We start from the raw sequence: 16,577 nt of genomic DNA, 5'->3' as shown, positions 1-16,577 counted from the left end.
GACATGTTCATTCTTATAATTTCTCTGTTTAGAAGCTTGAAAAATGAGCATGACAAATATACTGTGCTTTTTGGCCATTTGCGCTGCATCCTAATGATGACTCCCTTTTAAACAGTAATGCTTGATTCTTGCACTTTTGTTTGCTGTCAAGAAAAGATAATGGAGTATGAAGCTAAGCCACTACTTACTAGAATTTTCTTACATTTTACTGTGTTGCATTTTGCAGTTGACATTGTGTAATGGTAGCTTTTTCAAATGTATTATAAATGTGAATTGTCATTAACTACTCTGGCACGTACACTGAAATTGCTTCATTATACATTTGAGGCTTAAAAAAATTTTCATGGCTTTTCAGTGTCAAGATGCAGGATAGAAGTGTTGTGCATAGATTACAGAGCTTTGGTCAAACTTGAATGAAGGTGCTGGCAGAGTGAGGAGGTAGAGAAAGTTCTTTCCTCTTGTACTTGCAGTGAAGACAATTCTCCCAGCAAAGCAATGCTTCATTCGTAGGTAGCATCGTCTGTAACTTGGAGCAAATGGTGATGAGCTTGTTTTCGACACAGAAAAACTGACAAGAGTAAGGAGTTTAGGTCTTTTTTTTTTTTTTTTTTTTTTTTTTTGTGAAAGCAGACCCTGTTCCCCTGACTCAGTTTCCTTGGTTGATTTGTATGCCCTCTTTTGTGCCCCATTCCTTCTGAAAAGAAGGCATTGCTGTTAGCAGTGATGGAAAGACGCTCTCTGCCTACTTGCATTTTGGTACATTTTTCAACACGTGTAATGGAGCAGCCAAACTCAACATGACAAAACATGTCATTGGATAGGCTAGTTGACTTTGCTTTTCTTGGAAGGTCTTCTGTGATCATCATGTTTCATGTGGTAATATACATTTTATTGTTGTTGTCAACTGCTCTGAGAATGGAATCGCTTCACAAAGTTCTAACAGAACTAACAAAATGAGAGGTGTAATAAAATCCCTCCAGGTCCCCAGCCTTGTTTAAGCATATGTAAAGTTCAGAAAGCTGTAATACATGATCACTTGTATTACTTAAAGAATATTATAATTCAATAGCATGTTATTTGGGATCTTTGTTAATGAAATTGTAAGCACCTTGAAACTGGATTTCTGTAGCAGTTTTTGAAGCGGTGGATTGAGCTGGCTGTTCCCCTGTAAGCTTTATTGTATTCTTTGGTGCACGTCTTACTAGTTTCTTCTCTCTCAACTTGTATCTTCTTCATTCCAAAATAAAACTGATCCGCTAATGGAAGTGTCTACCAAGAGTCTGGAGGATGGACGTTTTCTGGCAGTTCTAGAGGTTTGCTTGGTTTCTGTAGGTCTTGCTGAAACTTCTTGCTGTGACTACTTGTCCTGCAGAAGACTTGCATAGAAGCTGTCATCATTAAATTGAACAGTTCAAACAAAACAAGCTCCTCTCAAGTGCCCTTAATAGCAAAATAGCATAATGTTAGAGGAGAGTTGAATACTACTGGTGTTTTCAGTAAAGGAGGACCAAAGAGTATCTGCAGAGGCAGTTAGAGAATTCTCCCTGTCTTGTTTGCAAATAGCTTCTGTTTCTGGAGGTGAAAATCAATTCTTATTTTTAAGAGCACAGGCTCTTACCTAGTTTTCTGGTTGTGGTCACATAAAAATCTTTTTGCTACTAGCTTCGTGATTTTTTTCCCCTTCAATTATCTACAGTTTTTGTTTTACTGGAGGTCTGCTCATTTGCAAGTTCCCTGTTTGAGAGTACTGCCAGTTATTCTTGATACAGTGGAGTTATTTCCCTGCTTTCACTGGAGTTAGCAATGTGTCTCAAGTTAGTGTTAGCAATTGGATGTGTAATACAGCCATTCTGATGGACTCTTCATAAACATGTTTAAATGCAGCTAACCCTGTGGCGCTCCATAAATACACACTGCAATTCAGTGCATTCCTTCTTATCATTACTCTTCACTAATAGTATTTTGCTAATTTCAGTCCCTGCAACAGTACTGCTATCGAAGCCAAGGCAAATTAATTTTCCATTCTATTTAATGATGATAAGCTGTATCAAATGCTTTATTACAGACAAGATATTCTACATAACTATTAAACAGTATTTATTCAGCATTCCAAAGTTTGCATTTGGTAATCAGAAACAGTTGTTCCAGGATTTTGACCAGTTATTGAAAGGTATGTAAATGTTACTGGACAAGTACTTTTGAGGTGGGGAATTTAGATTCAGAACAAATGAAATAATGTGTTTAGGATCTTCCAGCGTAGGCTCTGAGCATAGTCTCTGTGACACTGTCTTCTGCCCTGTCAAGCACTAGGACTTTAAAGCTCTCTACATATCCTTGCAGTAAGAATCTGCTTTTTGTCCTAACAAGTGTGTGTTGTTTCAGACTCCATGACAGGAAGATGTGTATAATAGGACTGAGCATCCTAATGGAATTGCAGAACCGACCGCCTGCAGTGGATGCTGTGGCTGCCCAGATTGTCCCTTCAATCCTCCTCCTCTTCTTGGGCTTAAAACAAGTTTGCGCCTCACGGGAACTCACAGAACATGAGGATCATGCTAAAGATGAAAAACACGTTGCAGAAGATAATGGTAAAATCTCCCCTTTTCACATTGTGGATTTTGTCTGGATTTAATTTAAAGGGGGTAAGAAATTGCAGTTCATTTTTAAGACTTATTAGTCTGCTGGAAATAGCTCGTCTTACTGGGTGCTTGAAAGATCATCTTAGGAATTGATTTTTCCTTCCAAAATGTGATCAAAATGTTTCAGTGTATAACAGCTAACACTTTGTGAAAGGGTAGTATTGGTTTAAGAGTAACAATAAAACTTGTAAATCTACTCTTCTGGGTTGTGCATGTGCTCCATCTTCTCACATAACCAGGACTGCACTGGTTATATTCTTGATCCCTGAAAGGAAGCTGTTCCTAGTACCCAACTATTTGAAAGACCTGTTTGGTTGAACTTTGAAGGAAATCCTAGCAAGTCTTTGTCCAAATGGAAAGTGATTTGCTAAGTGGGGTTTGAGACAGCGGAGGTTCCTGGAGTAGACAGACCTCTTACTGCTGTGTCTGCCAGAAGAGAAAAACCACCAAAGAATACCCTGTGGGGGGAATTGTGGGGAGTGAATTTTACACAGCGTTGCAGGGAGATTTCTGTGACTGTATTTGACTTGGAACAGGAGATGGATTGTTTGAGGTCTGAAAATTAGATTGGATGTAAGACGATTATGTAATACACTCCCATTCCACACTTGATTGTTCTGTAATGGAATTAAGGATTCTTCTCAATGCATAGGAATACAGTGTGGAAACAGCACAGTAATTTTCAAATCTCTGACCTGTCATTCAGTCCCAGCTTGTGGCAGATATAGTCATCTTCATTCTTTCTAAACTGTTAACACAGGAAGAGCTGAAGGTTTGGAATTGGAAAGGGTCTTTTTTATCTTGTTTATAAATCAGAAATACTTTTCTGTAACAAACAGCAGGGTTAGAATTGCATATTGGAGTTGCATTTAATTCAGGATATAATAGTTGTTTCATAAGCAGAATGAAAGGTAAAGCTGAGTGAAAGAAGCTTTTTTAACTTTATTCAAATAAAGGAGCATTCTGAAGACTACCAGGCAGACTTTTGGCCTACATCTGGTTTTCTCTTTGTTTTGTATCAATTTGTGAAGTCTATGCAAGTCTCTATGTGTTCATAATTTCAAAAGCACAGTGATGGAACACTTTGTCAAAGACACAATTCCTCAAAATTTTTGGATCTTTTAATTGCACGGTGACTGCATAAATGAAAGAAGAAAAAAGATGGCAGTTTCACATTCTCCAGGTGTGTTCAGAAACAAAAGTTTAACTGATCTTGAACGTAGAAAGCATTTTAATGGCTTCATTTTTCCAGTCCTTCCGAGATTTTGAGGGAAGGGTGTTAACAGAGGGTCCCCTTTCCAGCCAAGCCCTAGACTTATTAATTGTTCTTCGTTCATAAGTCACTGTTTCCTTAAACTTTTTAAACAAAATTCATCAATGCTTTTGCAGAAGAGATACCAAGTGATGAGGAGGAGGCAAATGAAGTGAGCCAGGTGATGCAAGACAACCATGGTGGAGGAGGAGGAGGAGGTGATGGTGGAGGTGGAGAGGAAGAGGACGAAGATGATGATGATGATGACGACTGGGATGAAGATGCATTGGAAGAAACTGCTCTTGAAGGGTTCAGCACACCTCTTGACCTTGAAAATGGTGTTGATGAATACCAGTTTTTTACACAAGCACTTTTAAGTATGTGTTTGTTAATTGGCAGAATGATGTGATGAAATAGTCTGGAGATGTTGATGAGCATCAGGAAAAACCCTTTTTGTTACAAGTAATAATTTAGCTTATTGAAACTGGGAAAGGCGATCTTGCTTTCTAATGTTAGTCCTAAGAATTTTTGGCTTACAAGTACTGCAAAAAACAAGTGGTAGCAAATACAGCCAGAGATTAATCCTCTTCATGGTCTCTTTCAGAACTTTTCAGTCACAGCCTAAATAAGTGGGACTCGGTCACTAGAGGGACTCCTATATGTAGAAATCTTTGTCACTTTCTAGATGTTAAAATCATAATGGAGAAATTATTTTCTCCCTTTCCTGTTTGACTAATCCTGTTGCTTTTAGTTTTGCTATGAGTTTTAAATTAGAAGATCCACCTCATGAATAATGGCCACAAAGTTTCTGTTTCAGAAAGCAGAGGATGTAATTAAGTTCCCCAAAATAGATTGCCTCTATTATAGCTGGGATTCTGTGCTAAGAAAACTGACAGGAATACTGAACCTGTTTTGCAGTGCAAAATCTGTTTTAAAACCAACCAGGGATTCTGTGTGTTTCATTTTGTTCTTCTGAAATTAACTTGCAGTGTAACCTGATAATCGTTTTTCATCCATGCCTGTTCCGACAGCGGTGCAGAGCCGAGACGCAGCCTGGTACCATTCGCTGACAGCACCGCTGAGTGAGGATCAGAAGAAACAGCTGCAGGAAATTTATACATTAGCAGAACACCGGCGAAATGCTGCAGGTAAGTCACTTCTCTGGGGCCATTTTATCTGTTTCAGGGATGTTGGAACTGCATCTAATCTGTAACAACAGAAAGTGTAAATCTCTGCGCTAATTAACATTTCCTGAGTAGTGTGAGCAGGATATTATGCTTATATTATTCCTTGCCTGGAAGTGTGTGTTACTCAGAGAGATTACTGTTGCTTCTAATTAATTGCCTTCTTATTGACGTGTGCTGCTGTTTGAAGAGGTTATGAACTAGTTTTGCACAGTCTGACATTTGAAATGAAGAGCAAATTAAGGCAATACCTAGCTGTCAGCCAGGCATTTGATGAAGAAAATACTATAGATTATTATGTGTCTAACAGTTTTGTAACTTTTAAACTGCTAACGTTGCCTTCACAGTCAGTGCAGGGTTTTAGAAGTTTAGGAAGCTTTCATCATGGAAAATAAATTCAGATTTAATCAAAAAGCATGCAGAATAGTGTAACAGACTGATTCTGTAAAGGATTAATTTCTCAGCTCTGTTGTAGAGCTGTGTGTTTTTACACATTGAGAGAAAATTTCAGTGTAATTTATTACTGTCACTGCATTTAGGGAATGAAATTTCGATTCAACTGAGAGTTTTTTCCACAACTTTGCATTCTTAGCTGTGCTGTATTGTCTCTGGCAAAAGCATTCTTCATGGACTATTTTTCTTATCCTTTCCTTTCTTTGAATTCTAGAGTCTAAAACAATAGAACAACAAAGTGGCTACACATTTGACAACAAAGGACTGATCACAGCATTTAACTTTGCTGGAAGTACTCCTGGTGGCAACTGAAGGATCAGCTACAAAGGCCAATGGGAAAGGTCTCATCGTTACATTGTCTTGAAATCATCGTGACTTCTGAGTGATAGGGGAGAGTAATTTAATGCTGCTGAAGGTTTTCTGGAAAATAGCAGTGTGCTTCCCCCACCAGAATGCTTTTTCTAACCAGCTACTGTAATGTACAAATTCTTGTGGTGTTTTTATAATTTGATGGACTGAAAGGAAACATTTGTCCTCAAGGAACCTGAATGACTGGGAAGGGGCCAGGCTGCATCTAATTGCGTTGTACTTCTCAGGTTTTTGCTGTGCAGAATTGATAGATTCATATGGATAACAGTGCCTTCTGTTGTACATGGATTGCCCGAACAAATGGATTTTGGAGTGCATTATAATTTTTTAAGTGTAAGGACATTTCTTGATACACTGTAAGCCTTGGTTCCATGTTCTCCAGTCACCTGCTTTTTACTGCTCGGTTTAATTGTTCTTTGGTTGCATACACATTGCTGGATTCAGAATATTATCTGATCTTCCCTATTTGGTGCAGACCAAATTTGTAGAGGGAGGCATCTGTTGGAGTTACAGAGCATACACTGGTTACGTCAAAGGATCATAATGAAATTGCAGTTTTCCCTTGATGCAGTAGTATTAAATTATTTCTCTTAGCCATGAAACCAACTCGCTTAAGTTACGATGGCATGCATGGCAGGTGGTTACCCTAAATCTACATTGATATTACCTCCTGCCTGGACAAGTGTTGTGGCCCTTGCATGTAGATGTTCTACATGACAACTTTTTATTTCCACTATTTTTGATGAATATTGAATTTTTCTTGGGATTCTGTAAACCTCTTTTATGGTTTTATTCATTCATTACCATTCCAGTGGTAGTACTGAATAATGTGGTACAAAATATTTACAATACGTTATTTATCTTAATAGAAGAAAAACAGCTCCAAACTTATTTCTTCTTACTCTTACACTTCTGTGATTGTATTTCTGGTCTGCATTCCATTTGGCTCTTCTTGTCCCCTGCTGAGATTTCATTATCTGCCAGATTTCTTCCTAAATTTCAAAGAATGGTTTCTCATAAATTGAAACACATATAACAAGGTGTTTGTGAATATGGTCATTTAGTGAGAAACTGACAACAGTACTAATTTGAATAGGTGCCCCTCCTTTAGAACTATTGGGATCGCAGTGGTATAGCCAAAATAAGTAGGGGTGGTTTAGAATGTGAAGTTTGGATTTGAGATAAAATGTTGAGACCAGATTTTGTCTCTAAGTGTTAATTTCTCTATGACTTAAAACTATTTAAGCACATAGTGATAATGTATTTCTTTAAAGCAGTGCCTCAACAGAGAAGTCAAAGCCCTTCCCATACCCCCATCAAGTTTAAAACAACTGTAGTGTTTAAACAACAGGTTGCTGGCCCTGCACTGTGCTGAACCTTTATTTTTTCTATATGTCAGAGTAATTGTAGTTTAGTCTGATAAATCTGCAGCACTCTATACCTTGGCTTCTGGAAAAGGCTAAAGTGTCTCTGCCTGTTCATTGCCCCATCCCCTAGAATTTCCTTCGCCTGGCAGCTGTGGGGCAGAAGGTTCCCCGCTGCTTTCCTTTTTCCTGCCCCGATGTGTCAGACTCTTTCTGGTGCTGTTCTCTGCTGCTGCTTGCTTTGTTTTTTTCTTTCTGCTCCCTGCCCCCCCTCCCCCAGTAGCTGCAGAGTGAAGTTAGCCTGGTTCATGTAGGTTTTTCACTGCTGCTAGCCACTCAATAGCAACAGTGAAAATTTCTCTTTTAGATCCGTTGAACATATGGGAACCTGAGAATTCCGGGGTCTGTATTTCCAAAAGGGAACAATACATTGAGCTGTGATGGACAGGCTCTTTAAGCTCAAGCAACAGAGGGATGGGACATCCTTTGTTTGAAGGTCAGGCCACAGAAATTATAAGTCGCTTTTGTTAATTTAGGCCTGAGGGTGTATTGACTGAGATGGCTGGAAGGCATTGCATCCAGTTTATTCATGAGTTTCTCAGAAATCATAGAAGTTTTGAAATCCTTCATGAATTTAAAAAATGTTTTTGGGAAGTTAAGGACACATGGACGATCTCTCTTTTAGTGACAAACTGAAGTGGCAGGTAAACTGTTTAAGCCCTGTATTATTTTATTTCTTAAAAATGAGATTGTCAAGTTGGGTTTCTTTCAAAGCCTTTTTTACACTGACATGCAGAGTAGAAGAGGGATTTATTTTTCTTCTGCTAATGAGGTTGCTTGCACAGTCACAAGCTGATATTTAGGAGTTAATGTGTTCAAGGAGAAATCTGCTTTTGCATAGCAGCATCTTTGTGTCACTCAGCTGAACTATGGCTGCTCCCTAGTTCTGCTTCTTGTATACTTTTCAGATCAACTGCCAAGAAAATTTCATCCAGATGTTTCTTACAAGGGGTTTAATCAGCAGCGTGGAGTCAGGAATCTTTGTTGTCTGTTTTGCAGTGGGGGTTAGAGATGTCTGAGGGAATGGCATGTAAAAAGGTTAAATGCCCTTCCCTTCCCAGGAGACTCGTGAGCAAATGTTTCTACTGGCAAAAGCAAATGTTAATTATTTTATTCCTTTTTTTGAACAGGGTTTTCATCCAAAAAGATTTATTGGGCTCTAGCCTCCACTTTAACATACGGTTCTCTTTTAACATGATAAATACCCGTTTGTACATGATCATAAACAGGTAATGGATTTTAGGGATTTCTTTCTGAGCTGTGTCCAGCTTTGTACTACATTAAAGGGAGAGTAACACAAATGTGCTTTACTGTCTCACTTTGAAGCCAAGGTAATCGTGGAATATCAGATACCAGCATCAGCCAACCAAGCAGCGTGTATTTGCCATTGGAAGTACAGAAAATCCTGACTGTATTGTAAAATAAAACAAAAGCTGATAACTGCTGAACTATGTTGCCCCATGCCCATGTTCCCAAGGTGTGAGAGTGACTCATATGGGCACCATGGGGGCTTTGCATAGGAAGTTAGCATTATGTAGGTTATAATCATAGCAAATGTTAACTTACATAAGCTGCTTTTTCAGAAAAAAATCACCTGATCCTGGGTATTGAGTTGTATATGCTGTTTTGTCACTCTAGAAAGGAAAACAGGAATCACCACGTGGTTAGGGTGCTTCTTTTTGCTCTCCCTCTTTCAAAGTTGAAATACTTGGTTTGCTTTCATGACAAAGCAAAATCTTCAATCAAAAATGGCCAGCTCCAGGAAAAGTGCTGAACATCAAGCTAAGGAATAAGCTAAAAAAAACCTAAACCCCAACAATCCCCCAAAACCCACAGGTGCACGGTCTGATTGAAATAAATGTGCTTTGGGAGTGTAAGTCAGAATATGTAAAGAATGTTACACAAAATAATACTGTGAGATTCTTTGCTTTAGGGAAAGGGTGCCTGTGGGGTGTCAGAGAGACATGAAATGAACTGCTTTAGGACATGCCCTTTGCCTGTGAAGTCCAGGCAGCTTGTGACTCTGGATTCCATCATACATTGTAGAGGAGAGAAGTAGGACAGTAGAGATTTTGGGGCTTTTTTTTTGGTAACTATTAAGCAAGAGTCTGTCTTGAGACTTTCATGAGCCAAAGGAATTGTCGACAACATGAATGGTTAACTGTCTTTTGTTGCCAAAATACGTTTCAGCTTTTTTTCTTCTGTTCTTTCTTTCTGTTATCAGATATTTTAGGGGATATTCAAAATACCTGTAATGGTAAAGCTTAAACAATTTTTTAAAAATCCTTTTGTTCTTGAAGAAATACAACTTATCCATTGCATTTCTATCTAGAGAACAAAGTCTCGTATTTAACACATGCAGACGATACAGAACTACAAAAACCCCTCACTTGCGCCTGTGGTTTGATGAGCCTTTCTGTGATTTACTTCTTAATATGGGTACTTTGAAATCCTCACACCTTGTGCTGAAATTTTTCCAAGGGATAGGCAAAAGTGCACTATGTAGTGGAGTACCCAGTCCTAGTTCCAAGATATACCCTAGTCAATCTTTCGATAATGTTTGACAGTCTGGTGGTCAGTTCTTCAAGGAACTCCATGTCTGATCAAGGATATTCTTCAAGTCCACCAGACTCTGTATCCTTGCAGTGGACAGAGAATTGTATTTCCCTCATCACAGGAAGGCATACAGCAGGCACGGCTATCAACTTCTTGATCTTATGAGTGAAAATAGCATTCTTTTCTCTTGGATGTCAAATCTTACCCTAAATGGAAGGGATACAGTAGAGATGGATGTTCCCGGTTTGTTAAAGGAAGCCAGACGCTATTCCAGATACCAGAAAGTCTTAGCATAAAGCCATATTGTAAAGAGGATACGTGAACAGGCCAAGCTGCTTGCTTTTGACACCTCTTCTGCTGTTTCTGTAAAACCAACCAAACAAAACCAATGTAAGATGAAAGAGAACTAAAGCAGTGCTTGTGCACTAGACAGGTAGAAACTTCCCTGGCCTGTGGACCCTAATCCCAATACTGCCTGCAAATGCACTCAGATATTTTCAAATAGAATATGCAGCATCTGTGTGGATATCAGTACCCTGAATCTGACAGCCATTAATGAGAGGCAAAGAGTGTTTTTTTTCTCTAACAGGAAACATGCATCCCTTTAAAAAGTCTGGGGACCTCTTGTCCTGGCTGATGAGCAGTCACCGACAGGAGACACTCAGTGGGATTACAGCCTTTTCTTAAAGGTTGTCAGCATACCTCCTCCTAAAGGGCTGCCTAGAGTGCTCCATGTCTAGGGAACTAACTGATGAACACTCCCTGACTGAAGAGTTTCGAGGATCAGCAGTTTGGAGAGAATCTGCAGGTGTATGTAATTGCGATGAACTGGGAAAGCATCCATGGTGATGTGTTTGATATGATCACAGATCTGTAGTGTTCCTGATGTTGGCTGGATCTTCTCGAGGAGCATCCAAGAACTTTGTTCCATGACTTCCTCCAGGAAGAGAATGTGCTTGGGCAGCCCCAAATTTGGTGCAATGCTTTGAACTTGGGATCAGAAAGCAATTTTGATTACAAGCTGGTAGTTGTCCATATTAGAAAAATGAAAGTGGTATATTAATAGTAGGATTCTCTTTATAGGCTGCATAGGGGTTCACAATTTTAAGTGCTTGGCTACATGTATGGTGGGGTAGGAGATGAACTTTCAGATGCATTGATTGCTCCAATGTCAATACAACAGTGTCACCTCCAGGACTGCCCTGAGGTGAATGGAGTGTTGGTCAGGGGCTGCCTGCTGCACCATCCAGGATTATGTTAGATGAAGTGAAATGCAAAAACTGAAACATTGCTTGATAGTTGAAGCTGTTGAGCAACATAAGTGTTTTCTGGAAATGAGATTTTAATATTATCTTCAGTAATGTTTTAATTTTCAGGTTTCTTGGCCTTATGCAAAATACAAAATTACCATATGACATGGGCCTATTGATTTTTCACAGGACTGTTTACCATCAAAGGTGTTTATCCAAGAATTGTTCCTCATTTTTAGGTATTTTCAACATGTTTGTTGGTAAAGTTGCACATAGCCCTCTTCCACTGCTTTCTATGCACAGAGATCTTGGAAATGAACTTAATGAAAGGAAGAAAATCAGTGCTTTGAAAAGAACAGACTAGCAGACTATGCATAAGCAGGTTATTTTTAGAAAACAGAACAACTATGGTCTGTGCAGAAAATTTGAAACAATAAATATTTATACAAGAGTGCATGAGGTAAAGAAATGAATATAAGACAATATAAGCGAGACTCTATTCTTTGATCACAGCTGTAATGTTTTTTTTTCCATTGCCAAACAATGTGTGAAAATTGCTTTTGATTGCATGTGCTGTTAGTAATGTGCTTAACATAAATCATCTGAAATGTTTTTGGGCTCAAAAAGAGACCAAAGAGGCCATGCAGATTTCTTTTGATATGAAAGGCAAAGATATGAGCCCATGCCTGCAGTGACTAGGGGGAGACCGCTCTGTGCTACATTAGCAGATTGAATTGCAAGATCATCACCTTTGTAATGAGCCTAAAATAGTGAACTGTGGGTTGGCTTTGAGGGCAAGAATTGACAAATGCAAAACATGCATTGCTGACAAGAAGAACTTCTTCCTAGCTTAAAGAATTCTGTACAGTGTTCTCTTAAGCTGTGCTGAATTTGCTTCAAAAATAGTAATAAATCTTATTGCTTAGGTCGAATGTTACATCTGTTGTGTATTTATATGGGAGGAATAATGTTTCTGAAAAAAATGGAACATGCCACCTACCGAGGACCCCAGTCTCATTTTATAGCCTCTCCTCATACAGCCATAAAACTTATTTGCAAGAACACCCCAGAATTAAACAAATGTGTGTATTATCTAGAGTTATGTGCACTGTGTAGCAGTGGGTGTTTGTTAATTTCAGACTTGTGAAGGCAACTATTCACATGCACACTTTGCCTGCGAAAGAACATAACTGACATTTGATGTAGATAAGATCATTACAGCTCATCCAAATACTATTCTCAGAATATCAAACTAGTGAAGATAAACTAGTGCAGTCCTGAGAGAGGAGGTTGTGCCGGAGCTGGGACCAGTCTTCTGTGTGTGGAATTAATACAGAAGATAGTTTTACCAAGCCTCCACAGGACAAGAGATCAATCCTGCTGGAACTGTAAGCCTGATGTTTCTATCAGTGGAGTATTTCCCTGACAGTGAGCTGCTGAAGTAGACCGTTTGCTAAATTGCACTGATTGATAATGCTTGCCCTTTTCTGTATGGGGCATTTCTGTGAATCCCTCACAGTCCCTCCAAGAGCACTGGTTAGTGGCCCATTTTTATAACTGGGGAGGATGATTTAGTGTAGTTTGCCCAAAGCCATAGCAGCATGTTGCAGCTGGCATGAGAAATTAAAATTCTGGCTGTATAGAAGTGCCTGGGAGTTTTGCCATTGACTCTAATGGAGCCAGGATTTCACCCAAGAAATTTGCTCAGTCCTAGTTGTTTGGATCACTGCTAACACCTTCCAGAGCAGCTCTGCCAGAACATACTTAATTGATGAAATCGCTCGGTAACAGTGAGTTCTTCTATTGAGCTGCAATTTCATCTGTCTAGCAGTGACATTGTTTAATCCGATCTTGTGTGGGTTGCTTGGTATGATGAGTTCTTCTCTAGAAAAATGGTTCTCAGCTAGGTGACAAATGACATGCCAATTGCTTATTCCTCTTGAGGCTTTGAAGTGCACCTGATGACGTGGGAGCAGAACTCCAGGTAACCTGCAGTATCCTCTGTGCCATGTATCAGGGTGTTGGGAAGCTTATAGCCTCTCTGCAGGATCAGAGTATGTTGGTATGCTGGATCAGTTGTGAAGGTGTAGGTTGTGATTGCCACTTTTAACAGGCTCTAAAGAGTGTATTTTTTTTACCAAAGTAAACGTATGGCTCCTGTGCTGCTTCCTGTCCTCTGACAGAGAGTTGATCTTTTAGCCAGAACCACATTCTTAGGCTGAATATTAACTCCAAACCTCTTAAAAATGTCATGTCTTTTGGTCAGTCACCAGCAAGGGTGAAAGATGGTTGCTGTTTGCTTTCTCTCGTTATCAGGCATGTTAAATGAATAATTTAAACCATTTAATTCCCTGTTTGATTAAATCACTGGGACTTCAATCAATCCCATGCAGTTTCCTACTGAGTTTAAGGGTTTATTCTGGGAGAGCTCAAGCTCCGTGGATTTGTGTGTACATCAGGAAAGCTCTCCATACTCATACAAATGAGATTGAGTAACGTAGAGTCTGGAAAGGTTGTATCCGTATATGAATAATGGATGGTTTCCTTTTTTATTAAAGATGTCTGCCGATCTCTCAGCACCTTGTAGACAGAGTATGCAGCTGCAACAAATAAGGGTGCCTGAAGCAGCTTCAAGGTCTCCCTATTAAGTACCAGGAACCTGTACTGTCCTTTTCAGCACAACATGCCTTGCCTTGCACCCGACTGCCTCGGCAGGTGGTTGTGCAAGGAGCAGTAATGGAGCCAGACGGCTGCACCTTTGTGCAGGGATTTGACCACAGCTGTGGGGCTGACACTCGGGCCTCAGCAGCAGTTGTGGCTGTGTTCTGGAAGAGCTATGTCTGTGTGGAGAAAACATACCCGGTGTCGCATTTTCCTCCTGCCGTAAGTGTATCTTTCTGGAAGATGCGGGGGGAGGGGGTTAAATAAAACAGCAACAAGAGTGATTGGAGAACACAGCAATGCATCTGACCCTGCACTGAACGGAGCCAGCTCTCACCACCCATTCCTGTGCGTAGACCACTCAGAAATGTGTTAGCGTGAAGTGAGATTGAACAGACACATGAAGTATAGTTCCTCAGTACCAGGATCATAGCTGTTGAATCCAGACAAACAAGAATCAGCTCAGGGTGAACAGCATAATTAGCTCAATTTGTATTACTGTTTTGAAGAAAGACTGACAGGATCTGTCTGTGTCATTTGGGGTGGGGGGGTGGGGGGGTGGAATCAACCCGGCCAGGAGAGAGTCCATGCACAAGAAGTTCCCTGAGCATTGATTTCACTGGAAGAGCAAGCATGGAAATTGCTCCAAGGAAGAGTTACTACTCCTGATGTGCAGTTCAGAATGTTTAATCAAAATTGTTAATCAAAAGGTTTACTGATTTCATGAAGGTAGGACTAAGGTAAAGAAGGTTGCTAATACTTTCCCGTTGCCCTCATCTGGTCTGTAACTATGGCTGCTCACGGAACCCAGGGCTGTCTGAGCCACCAGGCTGGAGGATCTAAAGGATGTTCCCAGTTGCCGAAGGTTGTTCTGCCAAGGAGGGAGAATTCTGTAGTGTCTCAGGCTGCCTCAGTTCTTGTGGTTGCTTCTTTCTAACAGTTGTGAAGACACTTTTGATTGTTTAATGGGATTTTTTTACTTAGTGATTGATACTTTTCTAATAAAATGCACATACTGAAAACCACTGCCACTGCGTGGCTGAAGTGTCATCTGTTTGTGGTGGCAAATCATGCCTGGCTGCTGTCACAGAAGGGTGGGTGAGAGTGCTTCTGTTTGCCTTCCATCTGCTCTAATTAGGCTTCGTTACCCTCTCACTTTGCTGTCTGTTCCGTAGCTGTAGGATGCAGTGGTCTTCCAGGGCATCAGGATCTTGCCTTAGACCTTCAGCTTCTGCTTGTTGTAAGCAAAGAAATAGCCTCGATTGTGATTTTGGATGGCTCGGTCTTCCTCTCACATGTGCACCTCCTGGGGCTTTGTGGCTGTGATCTGCTGAATTGGGAAGAAATGTGGAGTGATGCCAGATTCCTCTGTCAATAGATAGTCCCACAAAGCATGGATTATTAATCATGAGTTTATTTTACTATTCTGTTTCTTTTTGTGTATTGTGTAATAATGTTTTTAAATAGGTTTTGAGCAATTTTTTTCAGTGATTCAGTGCCCAGTTACTGAACTGGGGCCCAAATCCTGATTGAATGGAATTCTGTAGCTATACAGCAGGTTGGGGGAGATGCAGACAAATCCAAGGTTAACTATGACAAGAAAAAAAAGAGTATTGCTTTGTTTATAAACTGTGAATAGTCAGTTTATTGCTTCATATACATGTTCTGCTCCTGATTTGGGGGGAGAGATTTAATTTTCTTTCACTTCTCATTTGGATATGGAGTTGTAGTTGACTTTTAACTCCAGGTTTTACTTTATGACAGTACTGCTGCAGGAAAAAAAGCACCCGCTATTTAATCTCAAAAGACATGTGCTAGTTTATTTTGTTGCCATCTTTGTGGCTTTCATCCAAGGTTGCTTGTGTTACAGGATGCCTGAGTCCAAGATTTATTCTGTTGCAGGAGATTGCCTAACAGGACACTAATAGTTCATAATCTAATGAATTTCCAAAGCCATATTAAAGCACTGGGAAGCATTTTATACTTTCCTGAATGATTTCTGTTTCACAATGTAATTTTGTACAGTATTTTCTTACTGTTTTTTTTTTTAGTATTCTCTTTTTGGTTGAAGAAAAATAGGGTGGAAAAAAAATCGCCAACAATGGATATGACTTTTAACGACACACAGGTGAGCACTAGTACATGTAGTGCTAATGGGGAGATAAGGAAAAAAATAAGCACACTACCTGATTTTAGGCACCCAATTTAGTTTAGAAGGCTTATCTTAGTTTTTTGTAGGAGAGTGGGGGATAGCCAGAGTTGTGCTCCTAAGCCATCGAACACTCTAAATCTGCCTCTGACAAAGCCAGATTCCTTCCTTCTCTTATAAAGCAAGCTCAGGGAAATGAGCCATCCAGGTTGGGTGGGTAATTCTGCTAATGTAAGTGTACCCTTGGTGGGTTTATTTGGAGGGGAGAGAGAAACACTCAGGAGGATTATAACCAACAGTAATTAGAGAAGAAGAGCCTCCACTCCTTGTTTGCTGATTGTGTGCAAGTGTATAGTCAGTTTTGCCGATGCTTGTACATAGGAGAGACCGAAACACGAGTAATTTGATGCATACGCTTTATCTTGCTACAGTAAATTGCAGCCTTTCCTTGCCCAGGAGCTGAGCTCTTCTGTTTTACAGTGTGTTATGTTGCCTTAGTTGCACCATCTATTGTGATGTTTTTGGTGCTTTTTGTTCTTGTGTTTTACTGCGGATGCTCTAACCCAAGTAACTGATATGACAGCATTCAGGTCAGCAGCTCATCAGTGAGTGCTGTGGAAGATAATCTGTGAATGTCAAA

The 16,577-nt window shown here is 39.9% G+C and overlaps 1 protein-coding gene across 4 annotated transcripts in view; it reads left to right on the top strand.

Annotated features, from left to right (window-relative positions):
• IPO8 (importin 8) overlaps positions 1–12,059 on the top strand; it is a 52,152-nt gene extending 40,093 nt beyond the window's left edge. For all 4 annotated transcript variants that reach the window (XM_080393550.1, XM_080393548.1, XM_080393551.1 and 1 more), the window contains exons 22-25: positions 2,383–2,588; positions 4,029–4,268; positions 4,923–5,039; positions 5,743–12,059. In XM_080393550.1, the coding sequence (XP_080249676.1) occupies positions 2,383–2,588; positions 4,029–4,268; positions 4,923–5,039; positions 5,743–5,840 (661 nt within the window). In that variant the 3' untranslated portion in view covers positions 5,841–12,059. The remainder of the gene's footprint in view (positions 1–2,382; positions 2,589–4,028; positions 4,269–4,922; positions 5,040–5,742) is intronic.
• The last annotated feature ends 4,518 nt before the right edge of the window (positions 12,060–16,577 follow it).

Source organism: Falco punctatus, assembly GCF_963210335.1.
Source record: "Falco punctatus genome assembly, chromosome: 6".
Taxonomy (NCBI): Eukaryota; Metazoa; Chordata; class Aves; order Falconiformes; family Falconidae; genus Falco; species Falco punctatus.
The sequence above is the reverse complement of the archived record's forward strand: the minus strand, read 5'-3'. Positions and strand labels throughout refer to the sequence as shown.